The 24,255-nt window shown below is 40.9% G+C and overlaps 1 protein-coding gene across 1 annotated transcript in view; it reads left to right on the top strand.

Moving 5' to 3' along the window:
• Positions 1-2,643: 2,643 nt before the first annotated feature.
• Positions 2,644-24,255, top strand: part of ccn6 (cellular communication network factor 6) — a 25,110-nt gene continuing 3,498 nt past the window's right edge. Inside the window, exons 1-3 of the mRNA XM_084091132.1 lie at positions 2,644-2,747; positions 16,682-16,943; positions 18,952-19,205. Coding sequence (XP_083947258.1) covers positions 2,700-2,747; positions 16,682-16,943; positions 18,952-19,205 — 564 coding nt within the window. The 5' untranslated portion in view covers positions 2,644-2,699. The remainder of the gene's footprint in view (positions 2,748-16,681; positions 16,944-18,951; positions 19,206-24,255) is intronic.

The raw sequence follows: 24,255 nt of genomic DNA, 5'->3' as shown, positions 1-24,255 counted from the left end.
CAAAGCTTAAAATATATGTTCTTAATGTTGGTTTTCAATGAATTATTTAGTTTTGTGTTCATAATTTTTTTGAGGTCTCATAGACTTGCTGTTGTGGAGACATTGCCAGTTAATCTGAATGCCCAAACTGAGTTCAAGGCGTCTTTACCCTGAGCAAACATTACAGCAATGTAAAGTCAAATACACAGAGGTTCAGCAAAACAACCTACAGAGAAAGATTAACCAAAAAAATAAAAATAAATTGTTTTTACTACTAGTGATATTGTACATGAAATATGTACTATATATATATATATATATATATATATATATATATATATATATATATATATATATATATATATATTGTGTGGGTGTGTGTCTATAAAATGTGTGTATGGCAGAACAGCCAAGAAAGCTCAAAAAGATCTTTAGTGACTAATAAAAGGCGATACAAAAAAACTGGACAAAAACAAACCCTGACATCAGCCACCCGTTTCTGGCCCGTTTTTGAAAGGAGGTTTAGTGAAAACTCTGAGTATGTTAACCCTGAAATGACGGAAAGTCTGGGTTTTCCATTTTAGAATGGGAGGCATGCCAAACCCAAGAAAGCAGGGTAAGTCAAACCCATTTCTGAAAGAGAAGTAACTCAGAGTCAGTTACCATGGTACCATTTAAACTTAACTTGGTCAGAAGCAGGTTTTCTTCAGTAAACCTAGAGTTTCTTTCGGTCTCCTCCCCCATTTTTAAAGCGCAAGTAGGGTTTAAATACCTAATTTATTCAGTACAGTTCCCTATCAGTCAGTCACGTTTGACGTTAACGTCAGTGACTGACGTATTGGGTCCACAATTAATTTTTTGTTGCATATTTTGGAGCTTTGGTGTGCCGACTTTTTTCTGTTTTTTAGAAATCAACTATTTTTTTAAAGAAATTAAATATGAATTAGTTAGTCTTGAGTCCTAAAACTGTAGTAAAAATGGTCGTTTGAACCATGCTGGTTTAATAATAAAGGATTGTCGTTAATGACATCACAGGTAGTGGCGTAATAACTTCTGCTCATGATTCAAAATTGCAAATAATGTCAGATTATTATAGTTAATTTACATGTACAACATAAAGCCATTACATTTTTAAAGTTATGTTAACACCATGTTTGATTCATCTTGGATTTTCTCTTCCATCATACTCCTGGGTTTCCTTACGCATTTATGCACTTTCACACTTTTCAAAAACGGTGCTGATTGTTGACATGCTAAAATGTATAGAATAAAATGTAAATATATATTTACATGGAATGACAGATATAGATTGTACTGCATGTTACTTTGAGCCAAAGAGAACAATGTGTTCTATAAGAACACATTGCAAATAATATTTGTAAATAATATTTTTATTTAAAAATATGCACACAATCACTTTTAATTGTATGCCTAATATGCTGAAAACTTCAATTCAATTACGAATTTAGATTATGTGAGTCCCAAAAATTATGCTATTTTCAGGCAGACCTCTCCTAAAAATGTAACATTTTGTCATTCTATTAACACAGAGCGGTGTGTATTATTTTTGAACACTCAGGTGTTTACATGAGTATCAGACTTTTTCAGAATTGCCACATGCAACAACTGATTATATTTTCATTAATACTTTTTGAGAGTTATACGCTCGCTTAGAACAAAACCGACTAATATTTTAATGACTTACTAGAACAATACTGACCGATATTAATTGCCTTGAATGCTTAGATGTGTGCCCAAATCACTGTGGCACTGATATATGTGCTAAATAACACTATAAATACAATATAGATAGATTTAAATCTGGAAGATCACTTATATCAACATTATATATTTTCATATTGGCCAGCCCTAAAACTTGCTGTATGGTAAAGCAGTTTAGACATAAAAGTATGACTTTCTCCTTTGAAAGGATGTCTATAATGAAAAGCGTTATACAAATAAAATTGACTTGACTTGCATAATGAAGTGCTGCAGAGCAGCACAATGTATCAATTATTGTCTGGGCCTGCAAAATCTCATAACTGATTTTGTGGTACTTCAATGACAAATGTCACAGTTCCGTGGCATTGGCGCCGTCTCAAGTCTGACAGAGTTTCTTATGATATTCCCTGCTTTAAGTCTGACAATGATCAGTCTGCTCAGTAAAGTCGAAATCATGTGTTTGGTACCATATACAAACAGTGTTTTCATGATGGAAGTTTCCTGTAACTTCAGTAACAGACATTGGTCACACGAGAGGCTATGAGCCACCATAAGCAAGCATAATGTAAATGTTATAAACATCTTTGTGTTTATGCTAAAATAAATTGATAAATATTTGCCAATGGGGTATAAAAAATAAACTTAATTCAAGATATATTCTCTGAAAACAAGCATATCTAATAATAGATACTGATAAATAATTACTTTTTTATTTTATTTGCAAAATAGATGCAACAAGGAGCAAGAAGAGAAAGGAACAGCAGAAGGCAAGAGAGAGAAAAAGAGGGTGAAATATTTCAGATAGAGTTCTGTGTGAGTTCTGTAGGGGAAAGGTGTGTTTGGAGAATAGACAGAGGGGAGCTTTGTGTACCTCTCTCTGACAGGTCAGCTCTCTCTCTCTCTCTCTCTCTCTCTCTCACACACACACACACACACACACACACACACAGCCTTCCTTCTTTCATTCTGGGTGTGCAGAGCTCCTTTGCAAGCTGTAGATGATGCTATCACTACTGTTCTGGGTTCTGCTGCTTTGTCTGAGTCAGGTAAGATCCACCAATTCCATTCGCTCTTCACAATCAGAATGTGACCAACTGTCTGTCCATGACCCGTAATGGCTGGCCTAGCCGGCCTTAAATATACATACTACTGTAACTTACAACTTGTCTTTGAGATGTCTCTGTAATTTTTGGGATGTTAACTGTACAGTACATGGATGCCATGCATTTGTAACATTAGCATTTAACGACCCGGTAAAAATACTTTAAAGCTCATGTGTGTGCTGGTGTTTGGTGTAGCCCTAAAGGTTTTAAAAGATGAAGAAGTTGTCAAAGGGCTTATGACAGGTCAGGTTCAGAGAGATGGAATGCAAGCAGCTTCTATTTAAAACCTGTTTGTCTTCATGAGATTCTGTGTGGCCTGTGAAATGACACTTACTACAGCATCTCCTCAAAGTGGAACTTCCCAAGAGATGGTTTATGAGATATTTATGAGTTTGCTCTGGCATGTAGGTTCCTATTGTTATTCTGCTCTCACGGAATGAGCTCATCCTGTAAACTTGACAGATAGACTTCAGATTTTTGTTTTGACCTCTGGTGACTTTGGGAGCACATGTGTGGAAGAGATGGGACCACTGATCTATATAAATGATATATATATATATATATATATATATATATACAAAAATTATGTGATACTATATTATTTTACTTTTTACTTATTTTTCTTATTATGTTAAGCTTTGTTGACTAAAATGAAAAAATGTACATGATTATTATATCTATAATTTAAATTTGTATTTTATAGTATTAATACATTAAAAAATATATAATATTATATAAATATAATATAATATACATCATTTTGTGTAAATATTATCTGTGGTGTTACAGGGAAGGCTCATGGACTGTAAAATTCAGGAGGCACACTAATTGCACTAAATAGTAGTCTGGGGATTTTTATTTTTCATTTTATTAACTGCTTTAAAATTGCAATATTTGGTACTTTTACACATAAACTGTAAAAAAAAATAAAAAAAATAATAATAATTAAAAAAGAGGAAAAAATGTAAATATAATTTTCACTTACCTAACCTATCACTGGAAGAAAAATCCATCCTTCTGTCCTGTCCTTTTAAATGTCCCTATGTGTCATGAGTTAGTTCCAAGGATGATGACGCTAGATAATAATAATTAAAGTTCAGTTTTAATAAACAAAGTAAACACGATAGCAAAGGCACTGTAACAGCATGTGTAACTAACACACACACACAAAAACGGACAATGAATGAGGACTCAAGAGGAACCTAAATGCACAAGCTAATGGTGAATAGAATGCAAACAGGTGTGATTGTTAATGAATGTCCATGGTAACAAATTGTGGCGGGAAAATAGAGGGAAACATCTGACTGAAGAAAATCAAACTAAAAGTCCATGAAAACGAAATCAAACACACAGATTGACACCGCATAAAAAGAGAATGTTTAGTGAAGCTGATTTCTGCAGTATAGCCTTTAGACCTTGTGTAGCCCCACCCCTTTTAAGTGCTGCACTCGTTGTCTTCCGGTTTGTGTTTCCACAGCATCAAGGTAAAATGATAAAAGGATCACGTAAAAAAATATGGACGTAGTGTCCATGACGTCACCCGTAGGTTTCTGAAAAGCACTTTTGAAGCCCAAAGTGGGCAGAGCCGGCCGTTACCATCTTTAGCTGAGGTGACGTGACGGTCACTTTCGTGTTGGATTCAAGAGAGAGACCGGAAGGTTGCCACTTGATCACGCCCCTATCTTGATGCCTCCCCCCCTTCACACCAGGGATTTAAAAAGAGTTGGCGAATCCGAGCCTTATCGAGCGGTTTTCCAGGGAGCAGTCCCAAGAATAATTTTGCCGCATGTGTGGAGTGGATGCTGGTAAACAACAACTCGGCATTCACCATCGAACCTCGCTTCGCCTACCAGCACCCCTCCAACTAACCCAGCACCCAGTCAGCCTACACCCAGCCAGACGGAGCTAAAGCCTGATTCCCCTGCAGACACGGAGCCTGCGCCTGCGAGAGCACAGAAAGAGCCAGCAAGCCCTGCTGAGCCGTGTTCCGCCCCGGAGCCTGAGCCCCATATAATGTCTGACCAGGTGCGCGAGTGGGCAACAACACCCATGGATGGAAGCCCTGCCCACACTAGACCCCGAAGCCGCCGCCAGGCGCCGCCATTTGCGCCATTTAGAATTTCAGCCGCCGCCAGCCAATAATTTCGTAAGCCAAATTGAGCCGCCATCTGATAAAGTTTGGCTGAGCCGGCTAGAATTATTTGCATCAAATAATAATTCTATCACATAGAGACATACACACACGAAATATAAACAATACACGAGATCTATTTTCTCACTGGATTCATAACAGCACAGTCTTGTGCTCGTTGCTACGATACACAGACTCACAGTGAATTGACGACCAATTAAAATTGCTCGTTTTCCGTACAGAAGAAGCGATGCATTTTTTTCTCGCACTGAGGTGAAATGGTGGAAAGAAGCAAGCAAGGTAATTTTGATCTCACTTCTCACATACTTTCCTAATTCCTACTTACTTTTTTTTTTAACTTAGGCCTACCCAGACTTTTGTTAAATCTTCAGGGCACGGTTGCACAAACACCTGAATCAAAGATTGATGTTATGAACCAAATATTCTGGAACGGAGATTTATAGCACTGAACGTGATATTACTGCAGTAACAAACCACCGTTTCTAATTCACGACGCATGCTTCAGTGTAAATTGAAGTGAAATGTGCAAAACTTTGTCCAAAATAATACTAATAACAGTGTGTGTTTATATTAAGGCGAGACACGGCAGGCATCGTTTTTTTTTTTTTACTGGTCAATTTTGAGATTTTTGGATTGAGATTCAGACTTGTGGTGAAAAAAAGTCCGAAATACACATTTAGGTCTTTATTTTACTACACTTCGTCTGTTTGCGTCTGTAGATTTCTCATAAATTCAACAAAATTTTGCGTTCTTAATCAACATAGTTCTCCGCGATCTCTGCCGTCACCCTCTCACATGCACCGTTAGGAAGCTCTCTCTCTTCTGTACAATTTTGTTGGATCCAAATATGGATCACTTGCTCCTTCAAGGTGTAATATGATAAGCTTCATCCATGATAATGCCAAGTTATTGTATACAACTTAGCCTACGTACATTTAGCCTAAACACAGCACATTGTAGGCTATTTGAAAATGTTTAGTAGCACACTGATTCTTGGGAATTTGGATAAAACATGTCCCACGAAGAAAAGTGCTAATTCTGTTGGAAATTAATAACATTTTAATGAATAAAAAGAATCAAGGTTATAATCAGGGGGTCCTTTGCACATATGTAAGGTTATTTTATAGGTTTATTTTTAATTTGTATTAATTTAATGATTATATGCTGGCCCATTGCCTACAAAATCAGTTGTCCTCGGATAGGAGATAATCATTTCAACTTGATTAAAAAAACAAAACGTAATAATTAAATTGAAAAATATCTTTACCACATGAAAGAGTACATAGTAAATATTGTTCAAAACTCACTGTTTGTAGTTTTTAATACATATTACAATTATTTTGTGGTTGCTCAAAATGTGTCCCACATATCCGTCACCACCGTCAGATATTTATAAAAAGCAATAAAATCAGGCAACTACAAGGTCAACTTAATTCCTGGGGACCCCATTTTCAAACCTTCAACTCTTCTGCATGCTTCAAGATCACTCAAGCTCCTGTAAGTTTGCTAATTTCTCTTAGACTTGTTCATATTTTTGGACACTACTGTCACAACCATAACATGTCAACACCGTCTCTTTTGTATAAAAAAATATTAGATTAGATTATGACATAAATGTATACTTTTTAAGAAGAGGTCTGAAGTAGATAGCAACAGAGGGAAAAAAAGATGGCTAATGTAACAACTCATGCATATCATGTGAAAGAGTAGATTTTGTCACCACCGTCATACGTCACCACCGTCAGGTTTTCTGTCTGACGGTGGTGACGTACAGTCTGACGGTGGTGACAAAAACCTCCAAATGGTCCTCAACAAAGGCTAGAATATAATTGTTGATCACAATAAATACCAATATGGCCTGTAATGTTTCATTAACCTGTTTTATATTTGTATTTATGTAATTCTCCCTATATTTCTTCCATACAGGCCTACACAGCATGCTACTATTAAGCAATATAGCACGAGTGAGAGTGAGGATGTTCGTGGATATCCATGAACATCCTCACGAACACGAGTTTCTCTGAAACGCCTTTGGAGACTGCTTATGGTAGAGAAATGAACATTAAATTCATGGGAAACAGCTCTGCTGGACATTCCTGCAGTCAGCATGCCAATTGCAGGCTCCCTCAAAACTTGCGACATCTGTTGGAATGTGCTGTGCGATGAAACTGCACATTTTAGAGTGGCCTTTTATTTTGGCCAACCTAAGGTACACCTGTGCAATAATCATGCTGTCTAATCAGCATCTTGATATGCCACACCTGTGAGGTGGATGGATTATCTCGGCAAAGGAGAAGTGCTCACTAACACAGATTTAGACAGATTTGTGAACAATATTTGAGAGAAACAGGCTTTTTGTGTACATAGAAAAAGTCTGAGATCTTTGAGTTCAGCTCATGAAAAATGGGGGCAAAAACAAAAGTGTTGCGTTTATAATTTTGTTCAGTGTAATTAGACCGGACCTAACTGCAGTATAACCATTGGTAACCATTCTTTCAATTCACTATTATGCCATGTTCATTTGGCTTACGTCATTTGGAATGCACATAGTGCACCTACTACCTACCTATATAGCACATACAATATCCCTTGTAGGCTATTCATCTCCCATGACTAAAGCCAAATGAAAATGGCATGACAACATTTAATTAAATCTAACATTCACTGTAATTCCCCCCCAATTTCATAGTCATTACTTTAGGTCAACTTTGACTTTATGTATTTTAGGAAGTTATGGCTAGGTAGCAGCTATCTGTGGAGGAGAAGAAACAGGGAATATTAAAAGAAGCGGAGAGAGATAATACACAGTGAGGCAGAGTTAAAGCAGAACTCGGCAACTCTAGTAATTTCTTCGCTGATCTTCACTTTTTTTGTCGCGTGTTTTCTCAAAGAGCTCCCCCTACAGCTGTGGGTCGTATATTTCACAACACAGTCATAAAAAAACTGACTTGAGGCACCCTCCTCCCCCTTTCTACCACTGCTCATGTGCATATGTTATTATCGTAGCCGGCCGAGGTGGGTAATACATCATACACAGTATCATATGGCATGTGTTTATGTCGAATTGCTGTAAAGCAGTTCGTGTTTCTCGCTTCTCGTTCTCGCTTCTCACAAGACTTCCAATTTCTATCTTGCCGGGACGGTAGTCCCCAAGTTGCAAGGTTGGTTTTCCGCATGGGAACGCTGGGGGGAGCGGGGAAAGTCACCAATATCACCAGAACAGGTTGTTTAACCATCCAAATTATTTCTAGACAGTTTTATTAAGTTAAAAAAGTTGCCAAGTTCTCCTTTAAAGGAGGAATACCTCAGAACGGAAAGGCAAAGATGGAAGAAGAGGGTGGAGGAAGGGAAGCTAAAAAAATTGCAATGACTTGAATGAAAGGGAAAAGAGAAGTCAGAGAAAGGCTTGGAAACATAGACAACAAGTATCAAGAGAACGTAAGATAAAGGGCTCAGATCACCTAGAAACTCCCCCAAACAGTCCGGTGGATCAGGCCATACACGATCCAGCTCGGAGTAGGCAGGCTAAATGTTTATCACAGTGCTCAGGATTGTTATTTTTTGGACCAAATAGTTAAATAAAGTTGTTAAGCAAGAAGCCATTGACTTGAGTTGTATAAATTTTGGAATTGTATGTTGTAATGAGGACACTGTCACCACCGTCAGATTAGTGTCACCACCGTCAGAGGGAGTTTTATTTGTTTTAAATGAATATGCTTACAATATGTTTCTTCAGTGCTGTTGAGTTATTAAAGTAATGGTATCTTTTAATACAAAAAATATGTTTGTTAAATAAAAAAACATAACTTTTTCTATTTAGGCTTAAAGTAAACGTTGTATGATGTTAGATCTTTTAAAGGAGTACACGTGAAACAGTATAAAACATGAAAAAAGTGAATATTTAACACTTAACAGCAAATATGTGTACTAAGAATTCCAGATAATGATTTAAAAACTCTAAATACATATTAGACCAAATAAATAAAAAATTATTTGCTTTTTATTGTGTCTGATGGTGTTGACAAAAACAAAGTAATAACTGGAAAAACGCCTATTTTATGAAAAAAATACAAAATGAGGAGGTTGCACCGATATATTGCTGAACAACCAAGACCTTGGTCTATAATAATATATCTTCAGATTTTGTAATTTTACTAACTTTTTATTTTCAAAATTAAAACCTGTTTTATCCAAATTCCCAAGAATCAGTGCTCATACAGACTACAAAATAAATATGTACATACGTTGTGAAAGTAAAATCTGGTGTTTTCTTTATTACATTGTATTGCATTTTGTATAAATATAGTGTAAAATATAGTGTAAGCCATGCATTGCTTGGAAATATTGAGATCTAGTAAATCAGTATAACATAGACATCTGTAGACATGAAGTGGCAGCTTCAGCCATTTGCAGCAATGAAAAGTTTGGCGGCTGCAGCAGCCATTTAGATTTTGGCTGAGCCGGCTAGCCAGCCAATAACTTCATCAGCCAGCCATTATTCTCAAAACAAATGGCTTCGGGCTCTAGCCCACACTCTCACCCCTGCGTGTAAGGGAAACATGGACCCTGAGTTATTAGTCACTTTTGAGGAGGACTTAATAGACTGGTTTACGGAGGCTATACCTGAGAATTTCCCGATTTCATTGACATTGGCCAGTTCTAATGTCCCTGTATCTACAGCGTCCCCTGTAGCTTCAGATTGCCCGCCCAGCCTACCTCTCCCACCTCCTCAACCAAACCCGAATAGTTCATCAGCCCTTACTCCTCTGGTCTCTATCTTCCCCTTCTGCTCTTCCACAGCTGTTTCCCTGCAGTGCTGCTAATTCGCCTCGGGTCTTCCAGTTCCCAGCATTGCCTTGCTGTAAGGATCCCCTGTCTCCACCTACAGCCACAGAGCCCTGGACTCCACCTCGTTCCTTCGACCCATTAGCTCTGCCTTGTTCCCTCAGCTCCACCGTGGCCCGTCATCCCACCAGCTCCACCAGGCTCCCTCATCCCACCAGCTCTACCAGGCTCCCTCGCCCCTCTGGCGTCGCCTTGGTCAGATGCCACCCTGGTTCTACCTCTGGATTACTGGCTGCCGGTTGCACCTCTGCCTTCCATCCCTTCAGCTCCACCGGGCTACGCCTTCCCTCCGGCTCCAACGTTGTCTTCCGGATCCCCATCTCCACCTCGGTCCCATGAGCCATCAGCTCCGCCTTGCCCCTCCGGAACATTAGTGTCATCCAGGCTCCGTGTCTCCACGACTCCGTCTGGGTCTCTATCATGGCCGGCTTCGTCGCAGGAGATCGTTCCCCAGGATAAATCATCCAAATTTCCACCATGGCTCCTCCATCCTGTACAGTATGCTGACTGTGGTCTGGGTACCCATCTGGCTTCTCGTGCTCCAGACTTCCCCCTGGCTCCTCCCACCCTCCTCTCCCCCATGGACTTATTTTTTGGATTTGGTGTGGCTCCTCTTCTGTTCCTCAACCTCCTCCAGAACCTCCCTCCTGTAATGATGCAGCGGACGAGGAGGGATCCATTTGCAGCTTTATTTAGAGTGGTCAGACAGGCAGGGAAAAACAACAGCAGACAGAACAACGGAGAGAACACAGAGCAGATCGGGGTCACAGGCAGAAGTCAGGGCAGGCAGCAAAAGGCAAAGTCCAATTAGCAATCCAGGTAAAGGCAGGCAGAGAACAATCAGGAGTCGAGATACACAGTCCAAGGTCAGTAAACGAGAACAACAAACACAGGAATAAACGCTCGGAAATTGTACGCCGGGGCAATGCAATACTTCGCAGAGAAGTGGAGTGTGGAAGTGGCTTTTATGTGTGTGTAAATGAGGTGCAGGTGTGTGTGTAATCAGTGCAGTGCAGGTGTATGAAGTAATCAGTCCAGGTAGATGCAGGATGGGAAATGTAGTCTGTGAGTGAATCTGATAGTCCGGTGTCGAGTGCCCTCTGGTGGCTCTCAAGGGCACTCCAGCTGGTGACCGTTACATAGCCCCTCCCCAAAGAGCGGCTTCCAGACGCTCCAAAACTGTCCAGGTGGGAGGTGGCCCGGAGGCGGATCCGGGGGCGGGATGGAGGGCCAGGTCCGTGGAGCGGAAGAGGACCTTGAGACTGCGGTAATACGGAAGGCCAGGGCGGAGCAGGCTATGCAGGCGACCAGGGCGGGGCAGGCTGTGCAGACGACCAGGGCGGAGCAGGCTGTGCAGGCGGCCAAGGCGGAGCAGGCTGTGCAGGCGGCCAGGAAGGAGACGACCACTTGGGAGGCGACGACCCTTCGGGAGGCGACGACCCTTCGGGAGGCCAGGGAGGAGACGACCCTTCAGGCGGCCAGGGAGGTGACCATGGCACAGGAACAGACACTGGCTCAGGAACAGGAACAGACACAGAGACAGGAACAGACACTGGCTCGGCGGAGACCATCTTGTCCTGAGACACTGGCTCGGCGGTGGCCATCTTGTCCGAAGACACAGGCGTGGTTTCGGCCATCTTGTCCGAAGACACAGGCGTGGAGTCGGCCATCTTGTCCGAAGACACAGGCGTGGAGTCGGCCATCTTGTCCGAAGACACAGGCGTGGAGCCGGCCATCTTGTCCGAAGACACAGGCGTGGAGTCGGCCATCTTGTCCGAAGACACAGGCGTGGAGTCGGCCATCTTGTCCGAAGACACAGGCGTAGAAAGAGGAAGAGGAACAGATTCAGGCTCAGGATCAGTATCAGGATCAGATTCAGTCTCGGCGGGACGAGACTCTAGACGGGCGGACGTGACGTGAAACTCTGGCTCTGGCTCGGCAGGACTGACGTGAAGCTCTGGCTCTGGCTCGGCAGGACTGACGTGAAGCTCTGGCTCTGGCTCGCCAGGACTGACGTGAAGCTCTGGCTCTGGCTCGGCAGGACTGACGTGAAGCTCTGGCTCTGGCTCGGCAGGACTGACGTGAAGCTCTGGCTCGGCAGGACTGACGTGAAGCTCTGGCTCGGCAGGACTGACGTGAAGCTCTGGCTCGGCAGGACTGACGTGAAGCTCTGGCTCTGGCTCGGCAGAAGTGACGTGAAGCTCAGTCTCTGGATCAGGATCAGCGCGCTCTGAGATTGACGGGACCAGCGGCAGCGAGGGCTTTGAGCTGGGTAGGACCAGCGGCGAAGAGGACTCTGAGCTGGTTAGGACCAGCGATGAAGAGGGCTCTGAGCTGGGCAGGACCAGCGGTGAAGGCTTTGTGCTGGACAGGACCAGCGGTGAACACAGCTCTGGACTGGCGTGAAGTGCAGGCTCGGCTGGACTGGCGTGAAGTGCAGGCTCGGCTGGACTGGCGTGAAGTGCAGGCTCGGCTGGACTGGCGTGAAGTGCAGGCTCGGCAGGAAGATACTCAGGCAGGAAGGTCTCGGTGAAACATGATTTATGCAGGATAGTCTCGGCGGGACGAGACTCCTGCATGATGGCCCTTATGGCAACACGTACAGACCTCAGCGGGGAATCGGCCACACTGGATACCAGTCCTGGACGATAATAGACCGATCCGGTGACTAGCTTGATGGCTGGCGTGACGGGAACAGTCTCTGGAAACGCCCCCTCAGCAGTAGAGGGCTCGGGGAATTCTGCTAAGACGTAACGAGGCTCTGGACGGTCTGCGGAGACGTAACGGGGCTCTCGAAGATCTGCTGAGAAGTGACAGGGCTCTGGAAGATCTGCTGAGAAGTGACAAGGCTCTGGAAGATCTGCTGAGAAGTGACAGGGCTCTGGAAGATCTGCTGAGACGTGATAAGACTCTGGTGCGGCTGCCATTATAGGCACAGAAGTAATGGTGCATTCCTCTGCGCCTCCCACGGTGAACGCTGAACCAACAGTCAACAAGGCATAGTTCATAAACTGACTGAGAGATGAACGGGGACCCTCACGGATTAAACGTGATCTGAGCGGCAGATTAATGCCCTCACAAAAGAAATCTATGAGCACACAATCCGGCATATCAGAATAGTAGGCGAGATCTAAATACTCTTGGATATAATCCTCGAGTGATCGAGAGCCCTGCTTAAGGGTTAATAACATAAGTGCATTGTCCAAACCTGGCCGATATTCACAAGGAAAGCCACTGGATCCTTGTAGTGGCGAAGTATTCTGTAATGATGCAGCGGACGAGGAGGGATCCATTTGCAGCTTTATTTAGAGTGGTCAGACAGGCAGGGAAAAACAACAGCAGACAGAACAACGGAGAGAACACAGAGCAGATCGGGGTCACAGGCAGAAGTCAGGGCAGGCAGCAAAAGGCAAAGTCCAATTAGCAATCCAGGTAAAGGCAGGCAGAGAACAATCAGGAGTCGAGATACACAGTCCAAGGTCAGTAAACGAGAACAACAAACACAGGAATAAACGCTCGGAAATTGTACGCCGGGGCAATGCAATACTTCGCAGAGAAGTGGAGTGTGGAAGTGGCTTTTATGTGTGTGTAAATGAGGTGCAGGTGTGTGTGTAATCAGTGCAGTGCAGGTGTATGAAGTAATCAGTCCAGGTAGATGCAGGATGGGAAATGTAGTCTGTGAGTGAATCTGATAGTCCGGTGTCGAGTGCCCTCTGGTGGCTCTCAAGGGCACTCCAGCTGGTGACCGTTACACCTCCTCTGTTGCAGGGGAGGGGGTGATCTGTCACATGTATGGTCTTTGTATTGTTGGTTTTGTCATCAGTGTCTTGTTTAACCCAGTTTCCCAGTGTGTGAATATTTTATTCAATTGACCTGTCGTCTAATTAATTTGCTTATTAGTCCTCGTTTGGTTTATTTAGTATTTATAGTCCTTGTTTCCTGAGTTCAAGTGTCCTGTCTTAACATAGTGTTTGTGAAGTGTTCCAAGCCTGTTTCTCTGTATCGCCCTGAGTTATTTGGATTAAAAACTGTTCTCTTTATTATTTCGTCTTCGTGAGTACTCTGAGGAGGTTCCAGACGTTCTAGGCTTATAATAATAATAATGCAAATGAACAAACAAGTGAAGATGAACATGAGTATATTCAAGAAAAAGACAGCATATCTTAGTTCTGTGAGCTAGAAATTCACATTCTTAAACATGAAATGAATAAATAGGAATCTTACTAACATTAAATCATATTGTTAAATTACCAGTAATAACACGATACTTGTTTGTAATATTCAGTACAGAATATACTACCTATCTACTGTTACTTCTCTCTAGCAAGGCTCTTGGATGTAATCTACCTAAATAAATGTAAAGAAAGATTGTAAACAGATATGCTTATGTGGAATTTAAAAGCAAAAAAGACATGGGCTGCATAAATAGGCTGTTTACTTGCCGCCTGCAGAGTGTCAACACTGTAAATGCAGCTGGTTCGGTGATGTTTTTCTTCCATAGGCAGCTATAACAGTAGTGCAGTCAGTAGATCTGTGTAAAAGGGCTGCTTGTTGAATTTTTGCTCTGCCAGGTTTTGCATGTGAATTTGCTGCTAACCTCACTTAAAGAGCCAGAGAATTACAGAACTACATTGCTTATACAGATGAATGAATACTGAAATTTTAGAAGCACTTTGATGCATTAAAAAAAAAATCACAAGCCTCTTCTTTATCACACAATATAAACAAGAACAAGATAAAAATTATTTACTGTATAGCATACTTAGAAATATATATATAAAAAAATAGGATTTAAGCATTCCAGAGCTATTCAATGCAGTTTTCATGTCAGTTGGTGGGAGCCCAAAAACAAGGGCCGGCCTGTGACAGTGACAGGATCCTGACACCGGGCCATTGTTGAAATGGAAAAGCTCAGTTAGTCGTCAAACACAACCCCCCGTTATCCTTGCTGTCCTGGTTGTTGTTAGTTTTGTAGACCCAAATTGTACAAAGACGTTGGGGTCAGCTGACAGTTTTGCAGGGATTACAAGGAGCTCCGTCTTCACGTTTGAGCTCCTTCATCCAAGCCGAGATGTCTGAAAGGCAGGCAGAAAAACGAAAGCTGCAGTAATCAGGTTTAAATGACAGACAGAACTGAATATCATTTGCATAGCAGTGTTAATAGAAGCCATGTGCCTTTATGATCGTGTCTAGAGAGGTTGTGTATTTCTCTATGTACACATTTACTCTAGATTATTCTTTTAATTAATTAGGAGCACTTTCCTTTCAATAGAAAACAGTATAATGGATACTTTACACTCCAATGATGCCATGAGAATGGACACATAAATGGCGGGGAACAGTAGCACGGCTGATGTCAGAGGTCACATGACAATGTGTTGTATGCCCAGATTGTATTCATATTACATATGAAACATACTTTATCAGTAGAACATCTTCATCAAATGTAGTACCTACACTGAAAGTAGTAGGTCTATGACTAGCATGACTGCTGTTATGCAGCATGTGGCAGCTGTTGATCAGCTATTCTTAAGATCTGTGGGTAGAGAGTTTCTGCAAGATTCAGCATGTGGCATTCAACACAAAGAAAGTGAATCAGTTCGTCCTAAATGTCTCTTTCTGTCTTATAAACAGTGTTAAAAAGTCTGATTCATTCTAGTTTCGTCCTAAATCAACCAGTTTCTGTTGGCCTATTGTCTTCAACTCAGTTATATAAATAATGGAGTAATTAAATAGTTTATATATTATATAAATACATATAAACATTCATTGATAGATAGATAGATAGATAGTATTAATGTATCTTTAAGTTTGATGTTGTCAACCTCATTGATATTGTTCATTCAAAAAACCCATATTGATATAATTATAAATAATAATAATATAATAGAAGCATAGAAGTCCACCCTATTGCACCAAGATCCACCCACTTGGAGATTTCTGGTCTTGCCACTGAAACCTTATGACTCTTTCACTTCACTTGTTTTTATATTCAAATCTAGTCACAGTCATTGTGGCCCTGTATCAACACATTTATGCATTTGATAGACACTTTCATCCAAAGCAGCTTACACTGATTTCAAGGTACAGTATGGGCCTACATTTTATCACTTAACCCATTCCCTTGGAATCATAGCATAGTTAATGCCAAGCTCTACTGTATGAGCTAAAGAACACTCCACAACAAACTGGCAGAAGATCACACAAGTAAATTAAACAGGCAACTAAACAAGGCAGAACAGGTGAGGAAAATAATCCAGAATAGACAGAAATGGCAGGATCAAGAAACTATGCTCTAAACACAAAACAAAAGACTAAAACAAGAGTGATTGGCAAGGAAAACAAAACCAAAGAGATAAGAGCATAATACAACCAGGAGACAAGGACAGTGGTGTCAGGATTCTCTCACAAATAACTACAAATTTGCCTACAGTGGTGACAGAATCATGAGAGTTTCTGGTAACACTTTATTTTACAGTGTCATTGTTACATATGTTTCATGCACTTACCATAGTAATAACAGTAAATTATGCATAATTACATGCAACTAAACCTCAATCAAACCCTAAACCTATAGGTAAGTATGCTATTAATTAATATTACTCAGTACTTAAATGAATAATTACACTTTACCTTAAAATAAAGTGTAACCGAGTTTCTTTATGATATTAAAGTAATTTCATGATATCTAAGACCCAAAACATTGAGTACATGCATGTTAATGATGCTGTGGCATACTTGGACACTTACCATTTGGAAAGAAGGTTGTGGATCAACAGAGCAGTAATGTAAAATTACAGTTTCTCTTCAGAACAAACCAAAATGGAAAACATTTTGTTTCTATTTCATTGGTTTTCTTTTCTTTTTGCATGTATTGCAGGTCTCTGCTAGCAGGCAGAAGCAGCGAGAAGGGACGGTCCCGGCGGAGAGGAGGCAGTTCTGTAGCTGGCCGTGTAAGTGTGGTGTTCGGCAGCCATGTGCCCCTGGTGTCAGCTCCATCTTGGACGGCTGCGGCTGCTGCAAAACCTGTGCACGGCAGATTGGGGAATCATGCAACGAGAGGGACGTCTGTGATCCTCACAAGAGCATGTACTGTGACTTTTCCAAAGACCAGCCGCGTTATGAGGTTGGCATCTGTGCTTGTGAGTGAACATTTTATGGAAAACCCTGTGTGGTTGTTACAACATTACAGCATTTTTAAAATAAGATATATTTATTTGAGATGCTAAATTGTTTTCAGAGAATAAAGCTGCGTAATACAGAGCCCCGCACATGATATTCAGGGAAAAAAATATTGTGGCCTCAAATTAAGAATTCATTCAAGTGACCACATTCTGTTGATTTGTAAATCATGGCAACTTTGCCTTAAAGGATTAGTTAACTTCATAATTAAAATTTACTGAGAATTTACGTGAATTCTTCCCCCACGTGAATTAAGGTTTTTGAGGAAAACATTCCAGGATTTTTCTCCATATAGTGGACTTCCAATGGGAACCAACGGGTTGAAGGTCCAAATTGCAGTTTGAATGCATCTTCAAAGACTCTAGATGATCCCAGACGAGGAATAAGGGTTTTAGCGCCAAACCATCTGTCATTTTCAAACAAAATAAAAATATATATACTTTTTAACCACAAATGCTCATCTTGCACTTACTGTGATGCACCACACATTACGTAATCACGTTGAAGGGTCACACGTGACGTAGGCGGAAGAACAGACTGAGGGCCCTATCTTACACCCGGCGCCAGGCGCGGCGCAAGTGTTTTCTGCTAGTTTCAGTCCGACGCAGTTATCGTTTTCACATCCTGCGCCATGTTGTTTAAATAGCAAATCCATTTGCAGCCATTTGTGCGCACGTGGTCTAAAAACGAGGTGTGTTCTGGCGCATTGTTGGCGCGTTGCTATTTTGAGGCAACAGAAATAGACTGCGCCATTGACCAACTGAAACCTGATCTAAAGCAATATTTTTTAGTTAGTAGTTAGTAATGTGTGCCTATAGGCGGGTCCACAATGCGCGTACATTCTGCTTATTAAACACACAGGGACGCACAGCAGCACACATTACAAAAAGGATTACAATGTAAAAGATTATTATTGTGTACATAAAGATATGGTGGAATCCGGCTTGTCCCGTAGATGGTCTGCTTGCACACTTTTACCTCGCACATGAGCAGTTCCGTTTGCGCTCTGGAGACCGCTTTGGTCTTTCCACTGTCAAATTCCGTCATGTAAATAGCGAATCTGCCATGGTGCGAATGCAACTGGCATTTAAAGGGAATGGGAGATGAGACTCTGATTGGTTTAATGCACGTAAATCCCAAAACACACCCATTACTCATTAAGAGAATAGAGACAACCCTTTTAGAGCATGCACCAGGCGCGCCGAACATTTTTCCCGTCATTAAACTAGCAAAAGTGGATTCGGACACGGCCTAAGTGAACTTGCACCCTGCGCTTTAGACCATGCACTTAGATCGTTAAAATTGGGCCCCTAGTGTTTACAAAGCGAACGTGCAAAGACTAAGTCAAACGCCATTTACAAAATAAATAAATAAAAGGTAAAACAATGATGTCGGATGATTTTGAAGTTGGAGGAGAAAATGAGATGGAGTTTTTCGCCCAAAATTTTCCGCCTATGTCAGGTTACCGCCTGACCTTTCCAATGTGATTACGTAATGCGTGAAGCCGTGGACATGCAAGACGAGCATTTGTGGTTAAAAAGTTTATATATTTAAAAAAACATTTAAATGACCGATGGTTTGGCTAGATAATACCCTTATTCATCGTCTGGGATCATGTAGAGCCTTTGAAGCTGCATTGAAACTGCAATTTGGACCTTTAAACTGTTGTACCCCATTGAATTGCACTATATGGATTAATCCTGGAAATGTTTTCCTCAAAAACCTTAATTCTTTTTGACTGAAGAAAGAAAGACATGAACATCTTGGATGATGTGGGGGTGAGTAAATTATCAGGAAATTTTAATTCTGAAGTGAACTAATCCTTTAATTCATTCCAATTTATCCTGACCACAGTTTAAATAAAATGAGGGAACAAACTAAAACAAGGAATTAAGTTTAGAAGAATTAATTTTAGTAGACCTAAATTTACTTTTTGCACTCCATAGTCTATCCTGTATATTTTTGCAGACATGATGGGGGTTGGTTGTGACCTGAATGGGGCTCACTATGATAACGGACAGGCCTTCCAGCCCAACCCTCTCTACAAATGCACTTGCATCGCTGGAGCCATCGGCTGTACCCCTGCCTTCATCCAAAAGCCGGCAGGAATGTTGAGTCCTGCTGTGCTCCAGGGCAACTTGCCAGCAGGACTCAAGAGTAATCAAAGCCCTAAACACCAACAAGACACCACCTACAGGACCATGTCAGGTAAATGTGACCCAGTGTGTTGAGATATTAAAGACAACAAAACACACATCATGCAATTTGACATACTTCTGAGGGATATTCTGAGAAAATATATTTATTGGTTAATATTATTATTCACCACCCACACAGTTTATTACATGAGTTTTTACAGGGGTGAAGAGGGTTATTACATTTTGATGAAAGGTGATGACAACAACAAGACCCGGGATATTAAAGGGGACCTATTATGCCCATTTTCACAAGATGTAAAATAAGTCTCTGATGTCCCCAGAGTGTGTACGTATGTGAAGTTTTAGCTCAAAATACCCAACAGAATTTTATTTACAGCACGTTTAAATCATCATTTTTTGGGGTCTGTGAAAATCCCACTGTTTTAGTACTTCTCTTTTAATGCTAATGAGTTGCTGGTTCACGGCACAGGGGGCGGAGCCTAAGCAGCCGCGATCAGAGCCAGAACAGGGAAGATGATAATAATAAAACAGACAGTCACAGTAATGGTGTTCATTTCGACCATAAAAATGCCTACAGAGTCAGAGAATATATGCTGTATGGAGTTGGAACAGGTATAGTTTAGTTTAATTATGATTATAACCTATTTGGCATTGCTTGTATACACTATTAATGCAAGCCTGCTGTAGGACTCCGTCTGACGATCTGAATTGTCTGAATGATGACACAAAATATACTGATGAGTTTAATAAAGTTTACTGTATGTCACACAAAAGATGAAGCATCAGTTTTTCTTCAGAAAATCACTGTTAGAGCTGAGTAAACAGTATAAGAAGTGGATAAGTAACTTACATAAATTTCTGTAGAGTTGAGGGAGCATTTTCTTTGAAAACAAAATGAATCCACCTCGTCTTCAGTGGCTGGCAGATTTCAAGAGTAAATAGAGAGAGCTATGTGAATGAATACATCCAGCTACAACACCTTCAACGCTTGGGAGATGCTTCGACGCTTCTCGTGAGTGCATTGCTGCAGCAATGGCTGATGTGTACAACTCGCAGTGAACTCGATCAGGGCGGGTCTAAGTTATAACGGCAGTGTCAGTCAACACTTGTGGGCGGGGCCTGTGGCTTTAGTGATGTCACTAAAGCCACATTCTGAAAACAGGTCGTTTGGAGAGACTGCTTATGATTTATGGGGATTAAAAAAAAAGGAGTGAGTGGATTTTTATCACTGTAGGGTGGTTGTGTACACACACTGCCAACACACATTTATGTCCAAACACCATATAAAAGTGAATTTTGCATAATAGGTCCCCTTTAAGTAAATAATGTAGGATCCATTTTGATTTTTGATGTTGACTTAAAAGGAATGTTCTTGGTACAATTAAAGGATGTCATTCTTAAAGGATTAGTTCACTTCAGAATAAAAAATTCCTGATAATTTACTCACCCCCACATCATCCAAGATGTTCATGTATTTCTCTCTTCAGTTGAAAAGAAATTAAGGTTTTTGAGGAAAACATTACAGGATTTTTCTCCATATAGTGGACGGTTATCAACAGTTTGAAGGTCTAAATTGCAGTTTCTATGCAGCTTCAAAGGGCTTTACACGATCCCAGCCGATGAAAAAGGGTCTTATCTAGCCAAACCATCGGTGATTTTCTAAAAAAATAAACATTTATATACTTTTTAACCACAAATGCTCGTCTTGCACGTCCACGACTTCACGCATTACGTAATCACGTTGAAAGGTCACGCATGACGTATGCGTTAGTACTGACCTAGTGTTTACAAAGCAAATGTGCAAAGTCTAAGTCAAACGCCATTTACAAAAAATAAAAAATAAATAAAAGGTAAAACAACGATGTCGGACGATTTAGAATTTGGAGGAGAAAATGAGATGAGTTTTTCGCCCTACATTTTCTGCCTACGTCAGGTTACTGCATGACCTTTCCAAAGTGATTAAATAATGCGTGAAGTCGTGGACGTGCAAGACGAGCATTTGTGGTTAAAAAGTATATAAATGTTTTTGTTTTGTTTTTTAAAATGACAGATGGTTTGGCTAGATAAGACAGGCTCAGCTGGGATCGTGTAGAGCCCTTTGAAGCTGCATTGAATTTCAACCTTCAACCTGTTGATAATCGTTGAAGTCCAATATATGGAGAAAAATCCTGGAATGTTTTCCTCAAAAACCTTAATTTCTTTTCGACTGAAGAAAGAAAGATATGAATATCTTGGATGACGTGAGGGTGAGTAAATGATCATCAAATTTTAATTCTGAAGTGAACTAATCCTTTAATGATGGATAGCATTTGTGGAAAACTATCTGTTACCATAGAAAATACTGGTAAACGTGCAAATAGCCTGCCTTGATGGCAACCCCAGGGAAGCAGAGCCGCTGAAAAAGCCCCATTATGTTTGAAGGATGTTAAGGCCAGGGGCTGACTCCAAATGTTCAAATTAAGGCCCAGTGAGCCTTTCTAAGACCACAGATAGGTCACAAGAAAGAAAGGAAACAGGACGAAAAAGCCTCATACATCTCGTCCTGCACATAAAATGGCAGACAATTGAATGTTGTCTCAAAGTACCAGCACAGTATGTGCTCGGCAGAAATCGTTGCCACACACACCTTAAGCAAAAAAAGTTCTAGTAACAGGGTTCAAATTGAGTTCCCTAGACCAGGATGCAAACAGTATTGACTTTAGAACATTTAACCTTCTGGTAGAGGAAGCCTTCACATTTAAAATGTTTGCTTTCACTGCAGCTGAAAAAACAAGATTCATTAAAGAGCCTTTTTCACTAGCCATGCCCCGAGTTTCCATATACTCAGTCGAGGATACCATATTACGCCCAAACCTGAGACAATAGACTCTGATGGGAATCTTCGAGGAGGTTCCTCCAGGAAAGATACAAGATCCAAAAACCAAACTCGGAATGGCCGTCGCTGTGCCACTTACAGTTGATGAGTTCAATCGTCTCAAACTCTTGACAGACTGATGGAATCAGTTTGACTGGCGGAGAGGCATATACAGTATGCAAGTCCTCATTCACATGTGAGCCAGAGCAAGGAGTCAAAGAGGCACTGGAGGCGACAGGGGAGAACCACAGAGGACTGAACTGAATTACTGCTGTTTTTTGAGCAGATCACCTCTGCCCTGCTGAACTGCTGCCAGATTGAATTCGCAGTCTGAAGGTGCCTCCAATCTCTGGACCTCAATCTGTGCATCTAGAGAACATTCTCTCCAAGAATTCCCGGAATATGCACCGTTCTCAGGAACAGAAACTTGTCCTGAAGCCAAAGCGGAATGAGTCATGCTAACCTCCACATGTGGCACATAAAAACTACTTGGGGATTAATGTATGAAACTAGTTATATTGTCTGTCCTGACAATAACATGGCAGTTTCAAAGAAGAAAAAGCCACACACTGCCAACATCTCAACGCAATTTATGTGCCATGAGAGATAATCACCCTTTCAGACAGGCTTGGCTTAAAGGTGCTCTAAGCGATGTTAGGTGACGTCACTTGTTGACGTTCAAAGTATTGTCAAACAAAACGGAGGCTAGCTCGACCCTCCTCCTCATCCCGTCCCCTCCCCATGCTTCCTGAAATAGTCATGAACCATTTAGAAAAAACAAACTGTATTTACCCACCTGTCCAGCAAAAACAGAGCCTGAATGTCGGATTAGAAGCCCTTCTGCCGGCAGAGTTCTCGCCACCTTTTGAACGCTTGACCGATGTAAATTTGGGACTTGCATTCCTTCTCCTTTTCCCTATTCTTTGTTATTTGTTCATCGGAACGTCGTCTCTTTGGTCGTGTGTCTAGTCAGTCTAGTCCTGAAACCGAATGGTGTTCTAAATCTTATAATATTATGAATATTATATAATGATAATCTAATATTATGAATGATTTTTTTAAATGTGCTTCCTCAGTTTTTATAATTACAGACCAAAAGCTCTGGAATGTTAAAATCTTCATTCATATACACTCACCTAAAGGATTATTAGGAACACCTGTTCAATTTCTCATTAATGCAATTATCTAATCAACCAATCACATGCAGTTGTCTTCAATGCATTTAGGGGTGTGGTCCTGGTTAAGACAATCTCCTGAACTCCAAACTGAATGTCCAGAATGGGAAAGAAAGGTGATTTAAGCAATTTTGAGCGTGCATGGTTGTTGGTGCCAGACGGGCCGGTCTGAGTATTTCACAATCTGCTCAGTTACTGGGATTTTTTTTAGGGTTTACAAAGAATGGTGTGAAAAGGGAAATTTCTAAATCATTTCAAATTGGTTTCTTGAACATGACAATGAGTTCACTGTACTAAAATGGCCCCCACAGTCACCAGATCTCAACCCAATAGAGCATCTTTGGGATGTGGTGGAACGGGAGCTTTGTGCCCTGGATGTGCATCCCACAAATCTCCATCAACTGCAAGATGCTATCCTATCAATATGGGCCAACATTTCTAAAGAATGCTTTCAGCACCTTGTTGAATCATTGCCACGTAGAATTAAGGCAGTTCTGAAGGCGAAAGGGGGTCAAACACAGTATTAGTATGGTGTTCCTAATAATCCTTTAGGTGAGTGTATATATATAATATTTAAGTATAATATAACTAATTCAATTTGTTCATGTTACTGCCATTTATATTCCACTGCTTTTTTTACAGTTTTTAAATAAGTATAAGTTTGAGGTTAACATTTCTTGAAGAGACTTTCATTACTTACACATACTTCAAACCTGAATTTTAAAGCTGTTGTGTGCTTTAAAAATGTAAGTTGCCACATGAGGACTAATTGTTGTTCTCTTATCGGAAGTAAATATAATGCGGCAAGCACATAAACTCACATTACATAGACTTGCCAAAGTAATATGTAGCGTGACATTGCATTTGTATTGACCTATTCATAACTAGAAAACTGCTATCAATCCTCCATGAAATCCTGAGAAAACCCATGGTAAATTAGCTTTCTGGGTTGTCCTGTTAGAATGTGAAGCCTAAAGAATAACTATACAGTAGTCATAGATTGAATGTGAAGCCTGGGGTGAGGTCAGATGTTTGAATGTGTGCTGTGGATGACATAGTGCTTTGTGACTGTAAACACTGAAAG

This window comes from Abramis brama (genome assembly GCF_963993115.1).
Source record: "Abramis brama genome assembly, chromosome: 18".
NCBI classification, from domain to species: domain Eukaryota; kingdom Metazoa; phylum Chordata; class Actinopteri; order Cypriniformes; family Leuciscidae; genus Abramis; species Abramis brama.
The sequence above is the reverse complement of the archived record's forward strand: the minus strand, read 5'-3'. Positions and strand labels throughout refer to the sequence as shown.